The sequence below is a fragment of the Melospiza melodia genome, chromosome 2, assembly GCF_035770615.1.
Source record: "Melospiza melodia melodia isolate bMelMel2 chromosome 2, bMelMel2.pri, whole genome shotgun sequence".
In the NCBI taxonomy this organism is placed as follows: Eukaryota; Metazoa; Chordata; class Aves; order Passeriformes; family Passerellidae; genus Melospiza; species Melospiza melodia.
The window spans coordinates 57,260,317-57,277,494 of record NC_086195.1 but is presented as its reverse complement, the minus strand read 5'-3'; the positions used below and the strand labels follow the sequence as shown (position 1 = coordinate 57,277,494).

Genomic DNA, 17,178 nt, shown 5'->3' with positions numbered 1-17,178 from the left:
AGAGACAACAGCTCATAGAAGTAATAACAATCAGTTCTTTCTACAGACAAATAAAAAGAGAAGCAGCCTGGCTTTCAGAAGTACTCACTGCCCATCTCCCCTGCAGAGCTTCAAGTGGAGTGATACTGGATTAGAGCCTCAAAAAATCAGATCCCATCTAAGTTCGTCAAAATGCTTAGAACTAAAAGGAAACCAAAAGCATGCACAAAAGCAACAACAGTTCACATTGTTGAAAGGGTTTCTAAATGGGTACGTGAAACTGTCTCACCAGCAGACACAGGTGCAGCACTACAGATAAAGGATTTGCTCAGCAAAAATTGATTGGAAAGGGAGGCTGCACAAAGCAGAAGAAAAGGAAATCCTGCTTGGAGTGCACTGCTTGCCCAAAGCACTCCTGGGACTGAGCTGTAGGGAAGGAGAGGTGTATGGAAGGAATGGACAATGGACCTATTCCTGTAATGGTTTGGGATGAGAGTTTTTCATCAATAAGACTGGATTTTTTTACAGCTAGCATCCCTAAGGGAGAAGCATAAATGTTTTTACTTTGGGGTATCATACTAAAACTTGTATCCTGCACAGTAATAAAATGCACTTTCAGATCCCAGAAGTGAGTAACACTTGTGTGCTTAGGTTATCACTCATGCAAGGTGTCTGATTCTTTAAAGTCTAGTGTCCAGAGGAAAAAATAAACCACAAATCTAACAACTTAAAATACCTGACTTTCACACAGTTTGAATTTTAGTAACTATGTTACCACAGCTCAGGTCACCTGAAACCTCAAAATTTTCCAAAATGAGAGTAGTTACTTGTGGTTGGTTAGTGGGAACAGCCCAATTAGTATTTTCAGCATGAGGGTGGTTGTTTCAGCTCTGAGAGTTCAGCTTAAGAGCAATTTGTGTTGGATGTAGCAGAAGGCACAGTTCACCACTGACATATCATTCCGACCTAAAAGAATTAGCCAAATAAGTTTACACATATGCAAGCACATGACCAGCTGAATATACTTGGGCCTGAGATTCTACTTTAAAACACACTTCCAGATTCTGTGAATGACGCTTCTTTGCATTGTGCACTGTCTCTGTGTCACACAGCTGCCATGGGAGAGGCCTGCAGAACAGAAACCATAGATCCACAGTCACAGTTCTTTGTTTTTTGTTGGCTTTTCATTTAACAAAAATACTATGTGTGGAAATTTACTCTGAATATTTTGCCTGTTTTAAGAGCAGTGAGAGACATCCTCTGATCTTTTATCCCTCTATTCACCTAAATAACAACTTGGAATTTTTTCCAAACAACCCTTCTTTCTCCTACTTTCTTGCAAGATTAATTGTCTACAGGTGCTGGAACAGAGGCCCAAACAGATTAATAACAGCTGTGGGTATTGCCAGGGCACAGAGACCAATCCATTCTCAGGTGTGGGTTATTTCTTGGGCTGGAAGTTAAATTTCCCTGAACCTGACATTTGAAGAAAAGGTAGCTGGACTTACAGAGGAGCACACTAGGTGTTCCTGGTGACTGACAGCCAGTGCCACTGCAAGATGGGACGGTTTATTGCCCCTCTTGCTTGCACTTATCACACATTTAATTAGACAAGCAAGTCAGTAGGGGAGGCAGAAGGAACAGAAAATGCCCCTATAAAACCTGCAAATTTGTAAACTTTCCCTGAAACCCAGCTGGGAGAGCTGGGCACTTCCAAGCAGGCTCCTTGTGGCTCATAGACAGGCAGAACTAGCTCAGAATGCAAGCACAACACTCACAGTCATCTTCCATTTACTAACAATAATTTAGTAACTCACATTTTAAATGAAGCAATGAGGACTGGGGAGAGCAGTGAAAGAACAATCCTGCAATACTTACTGGACTTCACTCAATAAGTTACAGCAGAAAAAAGCAAGGGGTTATTTTTGACTTTCGAATTAAGCTTGTTCTTAAATGCCCCTGGCCACCAGCTGGTGAGGTACACAGAAAGGAGAGGGGGAAAAAGCAAACAAGAAAAAAGGTAATTAAAGAGGCCTTTCTTGCCCTGATATTGGATAGCTGTTTTTTTTGGCCTTTAGCTGCGTGTTTCCAAAGAAAAGACAGCCCTTCATCATCAGATGAAATTGCAGAAAATGAGACTCACTCTTTCCATCTCCAAAGCTCCCACTGCAGCATTCAACTAACCCCCCCTCTGAACAGTGAGTCCCAACAACACAGGGAAATGTAACCTCTGTCACCATGACATTCTCAGGAAATCAACACCTATCAACTACCACAGAATAATCGAGAACGGATAAAAAGACAGCTGCTTTCCTTCTGTTTTTAATCATGTGTCCAGCCTCTTAAGAGCTTGCTAGGCTAGAGGAGACTTTAAGAAGATTAGTCTTTTCATTAATTTCGGGGTGAGGGCACAGTTTCAGTAACTTCCCCTGGATATGTTTTTAGCAGAAAGGCAGGCGACTTCTTTGGGTGGTACCTCCCTGTCTGGTGTTTTAACTGAGATAATACTGAGATTAATTCTGAGCCCAGAGAGCAGGGAAGACTTTCCATGCTTTTTACAAAGAGAAAGAAGAGGAAAAAAAAAAACCAAACCCAAGAAAAAAACCTAATGTAGTGTGATGGGTTGACCCTGGATGGGTGCCAGGTATCCACCAAAGAGTGGGTACTGCTCTGTCTCTCCCATCCTCTGCCCTCCTCAGCAGGGACAGAGAAAATATTACAAAAGGCTCATGGGTTGAAATAAAGAAAGGGAGAGATCACTCACAGTTACCATAATGGGACAATCAGGCTTGACTTGGGGAAATTAATTTAATTTATTACCAATCAAAACTGAGTTAGTTAATAAGAAACAAAACCAAATGTCAAAACACCTTCCCTTCAGCCCTCATTTATTCTCAGGCCTAACTTTCCACCTGGTTTTCTCTTCCCTCTCCCTCCCAGTGACCTTCTCAGGGGAAGGGCTCCTCACACTCTTCCCCTGCTCCAGCGTAGGATTCCTCCTATGGAAAACAGTCCTCCATAAACTTCTCCATTAGTTCTTCCCACAGCCTTCAGTTTTTCACATAGTGCTCTAGTATGGGTCACTTCCATGGGGTGCAATCCTTCAGGAACAGGCTGCTGCAGTGTGGGTTCTCTGCAGGGTGAAAAGTCCTGCCAGCAAACCTGCTCCAGTGTGGGCTCCTCTGTCCAGGAGTTTGCTCCAGCTTGGGCTTCCTACAAATCACAGCCTCCTATGGGCATCCATCTGCTCTGGCAGGTGGGTCTCTGCATCCCCATGGACCTCCATGGGCTGCAGGGGAATCTCTGCTCTGGTACCTGGAGCACCTCCTGCCCCACCTTCTCCACTGACCTTGATGTCTGTAGTGCTTTTCTCTCACAAATTCTCTCCCATCTCTTTGGCTGCATTAGTGTAAGGGGTTTTTCTCCTCAAATATGTTACTCTAGAGGTGCTACCACTGTTGCTGGTAGGCTCAGCCTTGGCCAGCAGTGGGTTCATCTTGGAACCAGCTGGCCATGGCTCTGTCAATGTATGTGAAGCTTATGGCAGCTTTCCAGGGCAGCCACCCTGTAGCCCCCTCACCAAGACATTACCAGCAAACTAAATATATATAGTCAACCTGGTGATAAATGTAACTTAATTTGCTTTAAACAATAATTATACTTTTTTCTAATTTGTTTTTTTTTAACTTGAAGACGTTCAGTGATGTCTTAAGACATTAATTATCACCTAGAAGAAGAAATTATTACTGTTCCCATTTTTAAGATCAGAAAATAATTTTAAAAGTAAGAGCTTCTAAGCAAAGCTTTAAGTTCTACTTACAACAGCTCAGAATGAAAGTAATATATTCAGTGTTTATTGGGCAAACCAAACGTGCACTTTTGACCTGGATGTGTAGGTTAAAGCTTTCTGCTAACAAGTTGCAATTATAACTCGGTTGAAGCAGTTGATTCTCTCAAAAGCGATGAGCCTGACACATCCTGTTGCACACAAACAGAAACTACAGGAGCACATGCCCATCTTAAAATGTTTTCTTTTCACATCACATTTTGCATCATAGAATGGTTTGGGTTGGAAGGGACTTTGAAGATCATCTCATTCCAGCCCCCCTGCCATGGGCGGGAATATCATCTGCTAGACCAGGTTGCTCAGATCCCCATCCAGCCTGGCCTTGAACACTTCCAGGTATGGGGCATCAAGAGCATCTCTGGCAATCTGTTCCTGTGCCTCACTACTCTCACAGTAAAGGATTTCTTCCTAATCCTTAATCTAAGCCTCCACTCTTGCAGTATGAAGCTGTTCACCCTTGTCCTGTGTGTCACTATGCGCCCGGTACAAAGCCCTCCTACACCTTTCAGTATTTCCCCAGCTTTTAGGGCATGACAGCCCCTCAGAGCAGCAATGAATTCACACTGACCAAGTGTCCTGGTTTAGGGCAAATTTGGGAGAGAATCACCAAAGGGGGCCCCTCCAGAAAGCAAACCCACACGGCCCCTCCCCCCAACTGGTTTGGGAAGGATTCCTCAGAGAGAAGTGGAAAGCACCTGTTTATTTGACTGGCACAGCATCCCCCAGCACACAAAATGAACAATACTGGATGACACCACTCTTTCACCGCTCTGAAAAAGATGACAAAATCAGAAAGTCTTTCTTGGGGGTGGTTGCTCTGTTCTCAGTCCCTCCGGTGCTGGGGCAGCTGCTGCAGCCACAGGGTGCAAACTCTCCGTGTTCCCAGGTCCCAGTCCAGAGCAGGTTCAAGTAGGTCCAAAAAAAGGGAAATAAGAAACAGTCCAGGAAAAAAATTGGACTGCTTAGCTACTAACTAATGAGCAGGAACAAAAAAGTGAGAACAAAGCAAAGCAGAAGCAAGAGCAAAGCAAAAAGCAAAGCAAAAACCAAAAGCAGCACTATGTACTGCCCTGTCTCTGCATCCCATCACCCGCCACCCATGGGGGAGCATCTGATAAGAAACCAAAACAAAACTTTCACTCTTCAGAGCCAGTCTTGAAGGCACAGAACATAATATCCAGCATAAACAGAACACACAAATGGGGATACAAGCATCATAACCTCACCCTAAGACACTAGGTGACACTTTCATTGTACCATTTTTACACTACACCCATGTTACCCCACACTTATTCCCACAGAGGTTTTGAAGCACGAATTCTCGGGAATAGCTTCTCTTAGAGATGCCACAAGGGAATGCAAGAGAAACTTAAAAGGGTTTCAACCAGGCTAACTTAAAATAGCAATCCCAAAGATTGGCAGCTTAGATAGACTATTCCATCTCTAATTCACCAGCAGCTTTCTTCTGAAAAGTGAGAAAACCAGAATTTTTTTCCCTTTAGGAATCTCCAGCACTTCATGGCTGGGCAGTTACAAGCCTGTACCACCACACATATTGCAATGAAGGCTAAGCTCAACAAGAAAGGTACAGGCAAGGGATGGAAAATAACTATCAACCCCCACCTTTGAATGGCTCACATCTATTAAATATCTTCTCTTGCAAATCAGACCTTGAAGGAGAAGGGAAAGGGGCAGACATTACAGCAGCTTTCCAAGAGTCTTGTAACTGAATTTGAATGCTGGTGACTTTGCAAGGTAATGGGATTCAGGGACTAGATGCTGTAGCACAACTGATAAACCCTTTCAGAGCATTTTTAAAGTGCAAATTCATTAATCAACAGAATGCACTCTAGGACAGCTGATTGTTGTTTATGGATTTCAAATGAAGATTTCACTTTTTTTTTTTTAATCATTCAAGTATTAAGACCTCAGCAGCATGATAATGAAGTGGCAAAGTTCAACAGCTTTGTTGTTATGCAGGAGGTTGAGTTAGGCAAGCAAAATACCTCTAAGCTATTAGACACGGAAAGGATTTATTGCTGTATGAGAAATTGCAGTTGCTTTGATATGACACAGATGTATCCAGCTTTCCTGACATTCCTGGGACACTCTAACCTTTTCAATAAGATAAAATGCAAACCCCATGGTTTCCGTACTACTGAAGACAGGCTGCTGCTTGTATTCTAAATGCAACTTTGGAGTTTCCTGTAGGACAGAAATTTCAGTTCAGTCAGCTGCGACACAGAGCTTGCTTAGAAGAACGATCAACAACCAACAAACAAACAAACAAACAAAAAAAAATTTGAAAACTTAACATAGTCTCCCACAGCACCCACCACCACTCTTGCCAACAGGGAAAAAAACCCACCTGCCTGTCAGTTAGGAGACAGTGTAACATACCCTGAACAGCCCGATGGACACACAGTCTTGATGTGCTGCCAAAGAATATTAAACCACGGCAGGTCTTTGAATGCATAGCACACACTTAAACAGACCAGCTCTTTGAAAGCTAAGAAAAATAAAATAATTGCCTCTAATTATTTTTAACACAACTTCATAAATCATTGATATTTTACTTCATTTACATTTTATTGAGTGTACATCAACACTCAGAGCATATTTATTTCAGAGGTGTGTTGTCTTTGCTGACAGAATAGCACCAGGCATTATTTCCTCTGTAGCATGGACTAAGGATAGCTTGTTGGCATACTAGGTTGGTTCTTAAGGTAAATAAATATTAAGTAATAAAAATATCATTCTCACCTTAATAACTCCACTCATACCAACCAGTTGTCTAGGTGCCTGCAACTGCTGGGTGAAGCTGCTGCAAAACACTGGTGACACAAAAAATCCCCTCAGCAGTACAAGTTGTGTGCACAGGAAAGGAAATAAGGACAGGACAGTAACTTTTAAAAAACCAAACACATGAACAAAAGGAAACAAATTACCCTCAGCAATTTCAGCATCATCTGGAGAATCAGCATCGTTTAAAAGACCATAAGAACATTAAGAATATTAACTGTAAGAACAATTAATTTAATGAAGCAATAACTTTATTGAAGGAAACAAACAGCACTTGTAAGGGTTTCACTTCATTACAGAGAAAGTTGTCAGAAAAAAAGACATTTATCAAAGTAGAAATCAAACAGTGTAAATACATAGAAAAAACACATCAGCAAACACAACCAGTAACAGTATAAAACATTGCAAAGAATTTTTCCGAGTTCAGTTTTTATTTTACAAAACAATTCCACAGCTGGTAAAAAAATTTAGTCACATTACAGCAAGGCACATGGTTTTAAGACAATAAACTATTTGTGTGCTTTGACTCCAAAATGGTCATCATTTACTATGGTTGTAAACATCAATATTTAAGACAAACATGTTTAAACATCCTCCTCCTTCTCAGTTCACAACAGCACAGTGATGTCACTTTCAAGAACATGATTAAGTACCAAAATTAAGGAAGAGCTGGTTTTCGGAAGCTCGAGGCACACATAGAGCTCAACACACTTTCCTTTTAAAAACATGGTATCTGAAAAGAATTTCAACTTGTGGCAGAAAATCCTTTCTTGGTTTTCGTAACAGCTCATGCACAATCTTATTACTATAAATTACTATACTACATGAGATTAAATTGTTCACATCATCAGTGTTGAACCATTTCAGATAGTACCAGCATTCATAATGGACTTCATCACATGAAACAGAGCAAAACTTTGAAGTAGTAGAAAAAAAAAAATCCCGTATTTCAATGTATAGAGTCTCAGTACTTTGGGAACAGATGACTACCACCCTCCCTATTTGCCTTTCTAATATAGCTGGAAAGTCAGCTGATCCAGGATATACAAATTTTCTGCTAGAACTGTACGGTAAGGCTGCTTGGTTGAGGTTATGTTATCTGTACAGCAAAAAGTGAAAAAAGTGAACAAATTGGTCAACAGGCTGAGCAAAAAGCACTTTCTGTTAGAACACCAAATCCTACTGAGATGGGCACCCAACATCCAAGAAGTTTCCTTAGAGAAGTCAGCCTTAAGTGCTGTAGGCAACTGAGCAACAACTTTGGGAAGGAAGGAGCTTTGTGATTCCAACCTAGAATAGAAGCTCTCTATTCAAGCAGAGTGCACAAAACAAACATTCCTGCCCTCAAGAACAGTGAGATGGAAAGCTTCAAAAATACCCACCATGCTTCCTGCCAAGCAGATAACTAAAGCTGATGATATCAAAACGTAACACAAAGTAGGTTTAATGACCGAAAAAAAAAGGTATAATGATATAATCTAATTCGGACTGAAAACTACTCAACAGGGAATATTTATATAGTTTACTCCCCAGTTACGTAAAAATCATATAAAATAAAGTACTTCAGTAAAGGGGAAATTTCTTTTGCTGATAAACTGTCAACAGCCTCACTACAACTATTTAAAAGTGAGTAAGAATCTAAAGAGTTTTGCTCTGGGAGAGCTATTTTAAATAAAAACTGTTTGTAGATGAAGCAACAAACCCTGAGGATGTTTCACATATTGGTAAGAATATGGCAAGTCTCTCCTACTGTCTGATGTCCCCAGGAACAGAATACAACACCAAAGGGCAACATAAACCCCAGTGGCACTCTTGTGATCCTTGTGTCCTTGCCATCTTCCCTTGAGTTCCCTTCCTGTAAGGGCACAATTGCTTAGCCTCATGTGCTGTGCAGTCAGATGAAGATTTGTTCTTCTCTCTTCCTGAATAAAAGGCTGTGAAGCTGGAATTAGAGTTTTAAACTGAGAAGAGAAGGGGGAAAGGACAAAAATCCATTTATGTACTATCTACTGGTATTTTCATAAATTTCCTACTTCTAATTGGCCGTGTTTACAAGAGCCAGCTAAAAGGTTCTAGTTAGCTGGAACTAGTGCATGTTGAAAAACTAATATTCACCATACCCAATAGTACTGTTCTTCCAGAATTGCCAGAGAGTCAGGCTACCAGAACTCTGCCCAAGCTGGCCAAAGAATAAACAAAAGGCATGTACTCCTCCTAATCTGAAGTAATCAAAAAAGAATCCCAAAAGTCAAATTCTGTTGTTGTGGCTGCTGAACCTGGAATGATGATCAGAGTTAACATAATTTAGTTGGAGAGGGGAAGGAGAAACAATGGATACTGTGCTTGTAGCTTTTTCCAGGAACATTCAGAGATGCTAAAATTAAAGGAATATTGGAATGTAAAAGGCATTAGGATTGCATTTCAATTTCCCTTATACAAAAGGAATTCTGTAAACATTATCAAAGTCCTAAGAAAAGACTGGCACAGGTCCTTTGACTGATGTAAATTAGGTTTTGAACTTTGTCCCTGATAAAAAGTTTAGACACTTAGATCAGCCAGGGAAGAGAAGGATCAGTTTTCTTTAATTCCCAGTCTCTCTTGGGAATTTAACCAAACAATCTTTTCAAGAAGAGTAATAGTCAACAAATTTATTTCAACACTAACTTCTAGATCCTGGGAGGTAAAAAGAGCACCAGGATGCAGTACTTGAATCTGCATAACTTGCATCCCAACATCAGTGCTGTCTTTCCAAGGTGGAATTTCCCTTTCAAACGCCTTTGCAACAGTAATTCTGGCACCATGAATCCACAGAATACTTGTCAAAATCTCCCTTTCATACCATCTACAAAGGGAATCTTGAATTTATTTATTTTAGAGGATCCTTACAGGTGGGTGGTACCGGGCTTTATAAATTATCAGAAGGACACTTAAATATAAGATTTTGGATTAATTAATTTCTTAGTAACTTTCTGGAAACCATAGAACTATTTGCCTTCACTGTGAGCTTATACTTCACAGCCAAATAGGTTCAGATTTTTCCTGCATTAATGTCTTTGTGGTACAAGTCAGGGATACACCTGCCATGCAAACACAATGCTCTTAAACAACTAAACACTTAGTAGACTGAGGAAGAGATGCTTCAGTTCCCACTAGAGTGCACTGGAAAACCATAATCTTAAACGCTGGCTTCAGCAAGACAATTTGGTAAGAGGAAAGGGGAAAGTAGTAAAACATTATCTCATACAGCAGAAGCAGGAATCTGTGCTCAGATATTACACTGACCACTGCAATGCCACAGGAGTAAATGATTACACATAGCTCAGAAGATGAAGAGAACAGAGTGGCCTTGGAATTTGGATACAGACCACTCAGCACTTGTTTGGAGCTGGCAGAGGGATTGTTTCATGCTTTCCTTGCTACCACAGAAACAGAATATTGTGCTTTCTCCTCCATGCAGAGAAGTTCACTGGTGTATGCAAGAGTTTTAGCAGAAAGAAAACTGATTCCACTTACAAAGAAACAAAGAGAAATGTTGGAGTTTTAACTTATTTACAAGTTCAGAAGAGAATGTCTTCTCCCTGACCCAGACTGCTTAAAAACAATAGCCCACTTCCACCTTATGACAGTTTGTCCTTTGAGAAAGGACATACATAAATTATTTTACTGCTTGCCTACCATGCCCTTTGCATTGCTCTTATGCTACAGCTGGAGGAGAAGAGAAGCACCTCACTTCATGTGAAAAATGTCAGCTTCCTCCCTTGCAACCATGAGCAAGGAAAAGAACTCAGGTTTCTGGTAGCTGAAAACATCAGTGCACCTTATTTTACGAGTGCTTTTCCAACAGGAACAAGATTTTTCAGATGAAATTGTCCCTTTCACGTATTTTAAGGAAAGACTAACAGTATGGACTGAGAATTAAATATTTCATTAAAGATGCAAACATTTCATGGTTAGTCCAAAACTGTGTTTGGTTTTAGAATTACATCTTTTAGAAGTCTCATAAACCTAAAATCTTTCAAGAGAGACAGGAAGAGAAAGAATACGAATATTCCATTATCTAAGGCAAAAAGTTCAAAGATTAAGTGACATAAGGCTATTTTAAAAAATCCCAAGTTGTTTCAACTCTAGAACTGGCACAGTCCCAGCAGAGCCAAGGTCTTAACTTACAAATTTCACACATTACTTTGAAACTTTTGCAAAACCAAATGCATGAATTTATGCAAGAATCACCATAACAAATTGTGGACCTCTGCCCAGTTCTTCTGCCAGACTGAATTTCATTTGATCACAAGCCCCTGTCCCACAGACACCATTGCCTACAAACCCAAGCAAGTGCAGACACTGGGTGTAACATAAGGAGCTTCTAAGAAGCAGCTGAAAGGCACATGTTCAAGACAGAAGTAGGAAACTACACAGCACAGTGATCCAACACAGCTCCTAGAACTTTGTGAGGCATCCAGTATTCCTGTTAGGACAAACAGACTGAAACACATTTCTTCACAGCATCCCTACAGGCAGGAGAAAGAAAAAAATACAAGAGAATCAGAGTCACCCGAGTTACATGATTTGATAACAGTCATTCCATGCTGCTATCCCACTGACACCAATAACTGTAGAGATCAGCTGACCATGTATAAATTGCATTAACATGATTTGCATGACTACACAAATGCCTTAGAGACAAGCAGGTCTGCTCAGTGGCCACCTGCTGCGGAAGCGACACCTGCAAGGCTGCACTGAGGCAGGGCACTGCAGAAGGGTGGGGCAGGAGACACAGCTGTGCTCATACAGAACAGAGCTCATGGGGGAGAACAGGACAAAAGGGACACAGAAGAATACACTTGCCTAGTAGCAGTTTGGACCAACATTCAGGCATTCCAAAGGTAAGCCTTATGCTTATACTAAATGCTCAGCATTTGGTCAGCAGGCTTACATATTCCTATGGGAAGCCCTCTCATTTTCTCCATTTGTGTTCTCCCACTAGAGAAAACGCTTATTTTCATTTTCAGATGTAACTACTTGTATTTCCTACACCATGGAAAACCTTCTAAAGCCACACATGACAACACTTCTCTAAGCTAATCTTCTGTAAGATTAAACCTCAAAATGACAAAGAGTAAGAGAGTAGAGAAACTTACCTTGCATATGGTATGAAGGAAATGCTGTACCTAAAAAGGAAAGATTTTGAAAGTTACTTTTCATGTCAGATTTTATTAGAATCACAAATAAGAACAACCCCTCTGATATTCTAAACTGCAAGTTACATAACCAAAATGAAGCTCTGAGTTTATGAGTAACAGGAAGGAGTATCCTTGCAAGCCATCTTAGCCCAGCCAGGGTATGAAACACTAGGACAAAATAGAGGCGGATGTTGTAAAAGCATTTTAAGCGCAGCTCTCCTGCATCCAGTATTCTTCATGCTCCAACACCTACAAGTAGGCAAGATTAGCATTGAGGGCTGGCTAGGAGTCTATATCAGTTTGTGCACTCCTTTGGTGACCTTGCACAGACCATATGTTAACATGAAGAACGCTGACAGTTTGATTGGCATAACTGGGTCTCTGAATGAGACAAATTCAGGAGAGTGTAAAAGAGAAATACCAGATAGTAGGCAACAAACTGATTTAAAAGGGAAAGAAAAAAAAACCAAGCCCAGTTCAAGCTCAGAGAAATCAAAGGAACTTCCTCTAGAAATGGAGCCCTGAGCTCCATCTCCACAGCCTCTGTAGTGGTGTGAGAGACCATGAAGTGTGAAGAGATCAGCTCCTCACTGATGCATTGTCTTGAATCTAAGGGATTGACAAGGTAAAAATTTTCCTTCCACCTAACTCAACGTCAAAATCCCCTCACAATTCAGCTACTGGTGTCAGGTGCAACAGAAAGTGGAGTGTGTAGGGAGGAAGTCACTCACCATGCCATGGCAAAAAACTGTAAGATGCAGAAAAGCAGCGCGAGTCCTGCCTTACGCCACTGGAGGGGAGAGGAGAAAGGAGGGGGAAAGAAACACAGCAGAGACAACAGTGTAAGAATCTTACTTATAAAATATACTACAGTTACATTAACTCCAGTTATATATACATACAGGACTCCAGTACTCACCCAGAAAGCAGAACACAGTGTTAGTATGAGACACAACTAGAAGAAAACAAAAGATTTTAATTAAAAATAGAAACAACTCCAGTTTCTATAAATATTGCAACACTGTAATGAGGTCCTTCACAGAGACAGAAATGAATTACATAATTTCAGTTTTATTCAATTCTTCATCATAAGAGTTCCTCATATTTAAAAGTTTCTTGTATTAAAAATGTTCTCACTATTAGATTTCTTAAGTGAATTAAAGCAATCAGGAAATGTCAGGGTGGTATCTCCAGAAAATTATTTTATGGCTGCAAAGGAGCAAGAGGAAGAGGTTCCTGAAGCTCTTTTGACGGTCCCTACTCCATCCCACACACTTCTTGGTGTCACAGTCACACACACCATTTCATCATTTTGCATAAGTAAGACTTTTCAAATACTTTTCAGTCACCATTCTTAGTCTTTCTGCTTCTGCATAGTTCCCGATGATTACATGGTTACCATGGCATTGAAGTTATGCCATTACTTAAAAGCTCACCAATTAAAACCATGCTACTTTCAAGAACTTCACTCTATTGCTTAGTAGCTCTCCTGTGTACATACTGAAGTAAGGCACAGTCATTCAAACAAGCACTTTTTCTGTTTTCAGAGTTGCACTGTGACTTTCTTTACTACAGGTAAAATCTTGGGGAGTAGTAGGATCATCTTCTGCTTTAACCTTCAGATTTAACAGACACCTTCTATTAGTTTTCATTTTCAATTTAAGATATGACAGCTCATTTATCTATGATACATGCGGATAATTCATCTTCCTTCATCAGCATCTAACAGCCCTTAGATACACATGCGCCATTGTGCTACTAGAGAATATTATGTGCAATCTGCCAGAATGGAAAAAAAACCCATGTAGTACGGCAGACTCCGACACTAAGATATACACTGCCGATGAAATCATACACTTGAGCTCAAACAGTACTGACAATAAATGCAGTTCTTTCATTAGTTTTAAGGTGGGGATATTGGTCTAAATACTGCATCATACATCTAATGACTGGCTTTATCGCAGTGAACAGCATTCCAGGAATTCTTCTGACTCCAGGCATCCTGAATGCATACAAAACACACACACACACTACACAGCAGCTTCTTGCTTGGATCTGCAAGCATACACAGTCAATTTCTCAAGCTCTGCAGCATCTCTGCTTGTGTAAAGAGAAATTGAGAAGTGCTGATGCAAGCAAGCTCTCTGAAGATATTCAGACTGAAAATGGGAGTTTCATGCAAGTTAAACCACCTTTCAACTTTTTGACTTGCCAGAAGCCAACAGGAAAGTTGCAGAGACAAAAAAAAACCTGTGTACTTTAAAGAAGAGTCAGTCTGAAACTTATCAGCAACTTTCAGACACAGAAACACACACAACACAAGGCTTGCTATAACTTCCATCTTCTGAAAATAGTACAATCCCAAGGGTGACTCCACTGAATGTTGAATTTGCAATTTCATTCTGTCATACAAGTTTCAAAACCTGAAGCTATCAGCCAGCTGGAAAGATCACTAATGCAAGGTTACCAAGGCACAGTTTCCCCAGCTGCTTTGTTACAAAGAGATGATTTTATCAAGGAAATACCAACACATTTATCAAGGAAATACCTACACTACCTATTTTATCAAGAAATACCTTGATATTTCTTGATGAAATAGGTAGTGTAGGTATTACCTACAGCTCCTTCAAAGCAATCAGACCCAATATAAAAAGACAAAATCATGCCAAACAAAATATCTAGCAATATCCATAGGACAACTTAGAAAAAATTTGCTTCCCATCATTCACTTCTTAGAGGACACATAAATATGATGTTGTGATCTCATGTACCCTAAAAAGCACATGCATGGTTCACACACACCAGCCACAGACCCTTAATGCTCATTTAGCTAAACAAGCTGGCTTCAGCTCAGTCTTGCCTAACAGAGAGCTGCTTTTCTGCTGCCACACTTACCCTTCCACTACAGCAGATGTGCAGCATTCAACAATTTAGGAAAAGACAAAAAAACACGAACGAAAAAACCACCCCCAGGCGCATCCTGAGCCATAGCTGGATCCATGGATATGAAAGGACTTCACAATAAAAATTGTTGCCAGGTTTGTATGAGTTAAAAGTGACTCCTTGGATACTTACTAGCATAACAATAGTAGCGATCAAACGTGTAGGCTCAAACATCCGCTTCAATTGTTTCACTGGTCCCATAAGAAACATAGTGCTGTGAAAAATAAGTCGAGATGAACATGGAAATGAGAAAGGCAAAAGTGAAACTCGGTAAGATTAAACTGTTTGCTGCCATAGGGGCATCAGTATGCTGTGTTGTTATGGCAATCAGTGCAGCAAAACAAAAGAAATGGGATTATACAACGAGACCAAATCCTTTCTTTGTGCAAGGTATTTAAAATTTTATTCACACTTGTTCCGTTAAAATTAATGGAAGCAGAGCACAACTATCAAGTTAGAAGCACAGGCCAAGGTCAGCTCCAATCAGATCATCCTTGACAGATGCTTTTCTAACTTGCTTTTCAAAAATCCTTTTAAAATCTGCTTTTCAAGAACACCATCCACAGAGGCTCTTCCATGGATTGCCAGGTAATCCAATTCAATTCCTCTACATAAAAGGCTGTTTTCACGCCTGCATCCATTCTCTGATCCCTTACCAGGTCTGCAGCCTCATTTAGGGCCCTGGTGATGGATACTGGATGAATTACACAAGGTGAAAGTTTCAACTGAAGTGATATTTCTGCCTCATATTCTATATTATTCTGCCTCATTAGCATATTTCTTTCAATTCCATCATTTATGCTTTCTTGCATTGCGCTAAGTTTCCACAATCACAGAAAGCTGGGCTTGTCACAGAGTATGCAGGGCTTTGCTTCAGGAACCTCAAAGGCCAGGAAGTCTTACTACATATACTTGCCCTGACAGACAGACTGCCCCAAACATACTCACCAAAACACACAGAGCACTGCCAAATGCAAAATGGCAAAGAATTGTTTTTATCTTGGGGAGCAGGAACCAACAAAACCAAAAAACCTCAATGCTTACAGCATGAGTATGATTCCTGTTTACTAATGAGCAACTTTTATCTTGAATGCATTACTAACAACAATTTAAAAAATTAAAATTTTCTTTACCATTTCAGAGCACTACTGGGGAAATGCTGTTCTGTAGAATTCAACAAGAAAATAATCTACAAAAGAAAATCTCTCGCAAATGCAACAGCTTCTACCACTCATGCACTATTAATCTGCTTTTGTTTCTCATCTGTACTAGGGAAATTATATATAAAGATTGTTACCTCCCAATGGATGCAATATTCCCCAGGGTATAAAACACAGCAAAGAGTACCAGCCCTTTCTTTGGTATCCATAGCAGACAACTACCCTGAAAAGGAACATTTAGAGAAACGGGGAGGGGGAAATAAACAGGTTTTAAATTGAAACAAACATATATATCCAAGAAGTGTCACATCACGAAAGAACTCTTAAGAAAACTCCAAGCCAAAGTGCAGAATTACACATACGAAAGTAAATCGCGTTTATTGGCATTCTTGTTAAGTCAGTGTATTCTATCTAACTGGAACCGAGTCAAAGGTCTCCACAGAGACTCGGAAAAATCCAGCAGCAGCATAGAGGGAGGCTCTAATTATCTGGGCTCCTGAAACTCAAATACTGAGGAGAATCTGGCAAAAAGCCCTTACCAAGATCGAACACAGGCATCCGATCGCAAAACACGCAATGAAACCTTTCACTCGCGTGCCCCAACCTAAGGAAGTCGCATCGATAACCTGGAAACGAGGAGAAAAACAAAAGCGAAAGTTCTTTACTTATAGCTCCTGCCTCCTACCGAGCGCGAAACCTTCCTCCCAGGCGCTGCCGCGCCGGGTCCCGTTCAGGCACCCTCCCGAGTGTCCCGCGGGAAGCGGGCCATGCCGCGGCTCCGGGACCCGCCGGGGCACCGCCCGCCCATGCCACCGGCGCCTTCTCGGGGGCGGATGCTCCGCCACCGCGCCGAGCACCCCGGGGACGGGCGGCCGGGTCCCCCCACCCGGCATCGGGGCGGCAGCGCTACCTCGGCCAGGCCGCTCGGCTCCTCCGCGTCGCGGCCGCTCAGCACCCGCTTCAGCTTGTCCATGGCCCCGCACCCCGCCCGGCCGGAATGTCCTGCTCTGCCCTTCCTTTCCCTCCCCTCCCCAGGGACTACCAGCCCCGGCAGCCACCGCGCCCACCTGCATGCCGCAGGTAGGGGAAGGCCGGCGGGGCGGCGCGAAGACTGCTGGGGAATGTAGTCCAGTTGTCATGGACCCTATCTCCTCCCAGCACTTTCCACTCCATGGTTTGGCAGTAGCAAAACTCGTTTTATAGTCAGTGAGGTTTCATTTTAATTCCACGACTGTGGCTCTTTTCCCGTTCACTTTATTTTTGTAAT

General features: G+C 41.3%; 1 protein-coding gene across 1 annotated transcript; it reads right to left on the bottom strand.

Moving 5' to 3' along the window:
- Window positions 1-6,857: 6,857 nt before the first annotated feature.
- SFT2D2 (SFT2 domain containing 2) lies at window positions 6,858-16,922 on the bottom strand. Its single transcript, XM_063148286.1, has 8 exons — window positions 16,822-16,922; window positions 16,451-16,537; window positions 16,049-16,134; window positions 14,884-14,965; window positions 12,728-12,763; window positions 12,540-12,598; window positions 11,767-11,796; window positions 6,858-11,136 (listed from the first exon to the last, which is right to left on the bottom strand). The coding sequence occupies exons 1-8, from the start codon at window positions 16,882-16,884 to the stop codon at window positions 11,097-11,099; spliced, it is 483 nt and encodes a 160-aa protein (XP_063004356.1). The 5' UTR covers window positions 16,885-16,922; the 3' UTR covers window positions 6,858-11,096.
- Window positions 16,923-17,178: the final 256 nt, after the last annotated feature.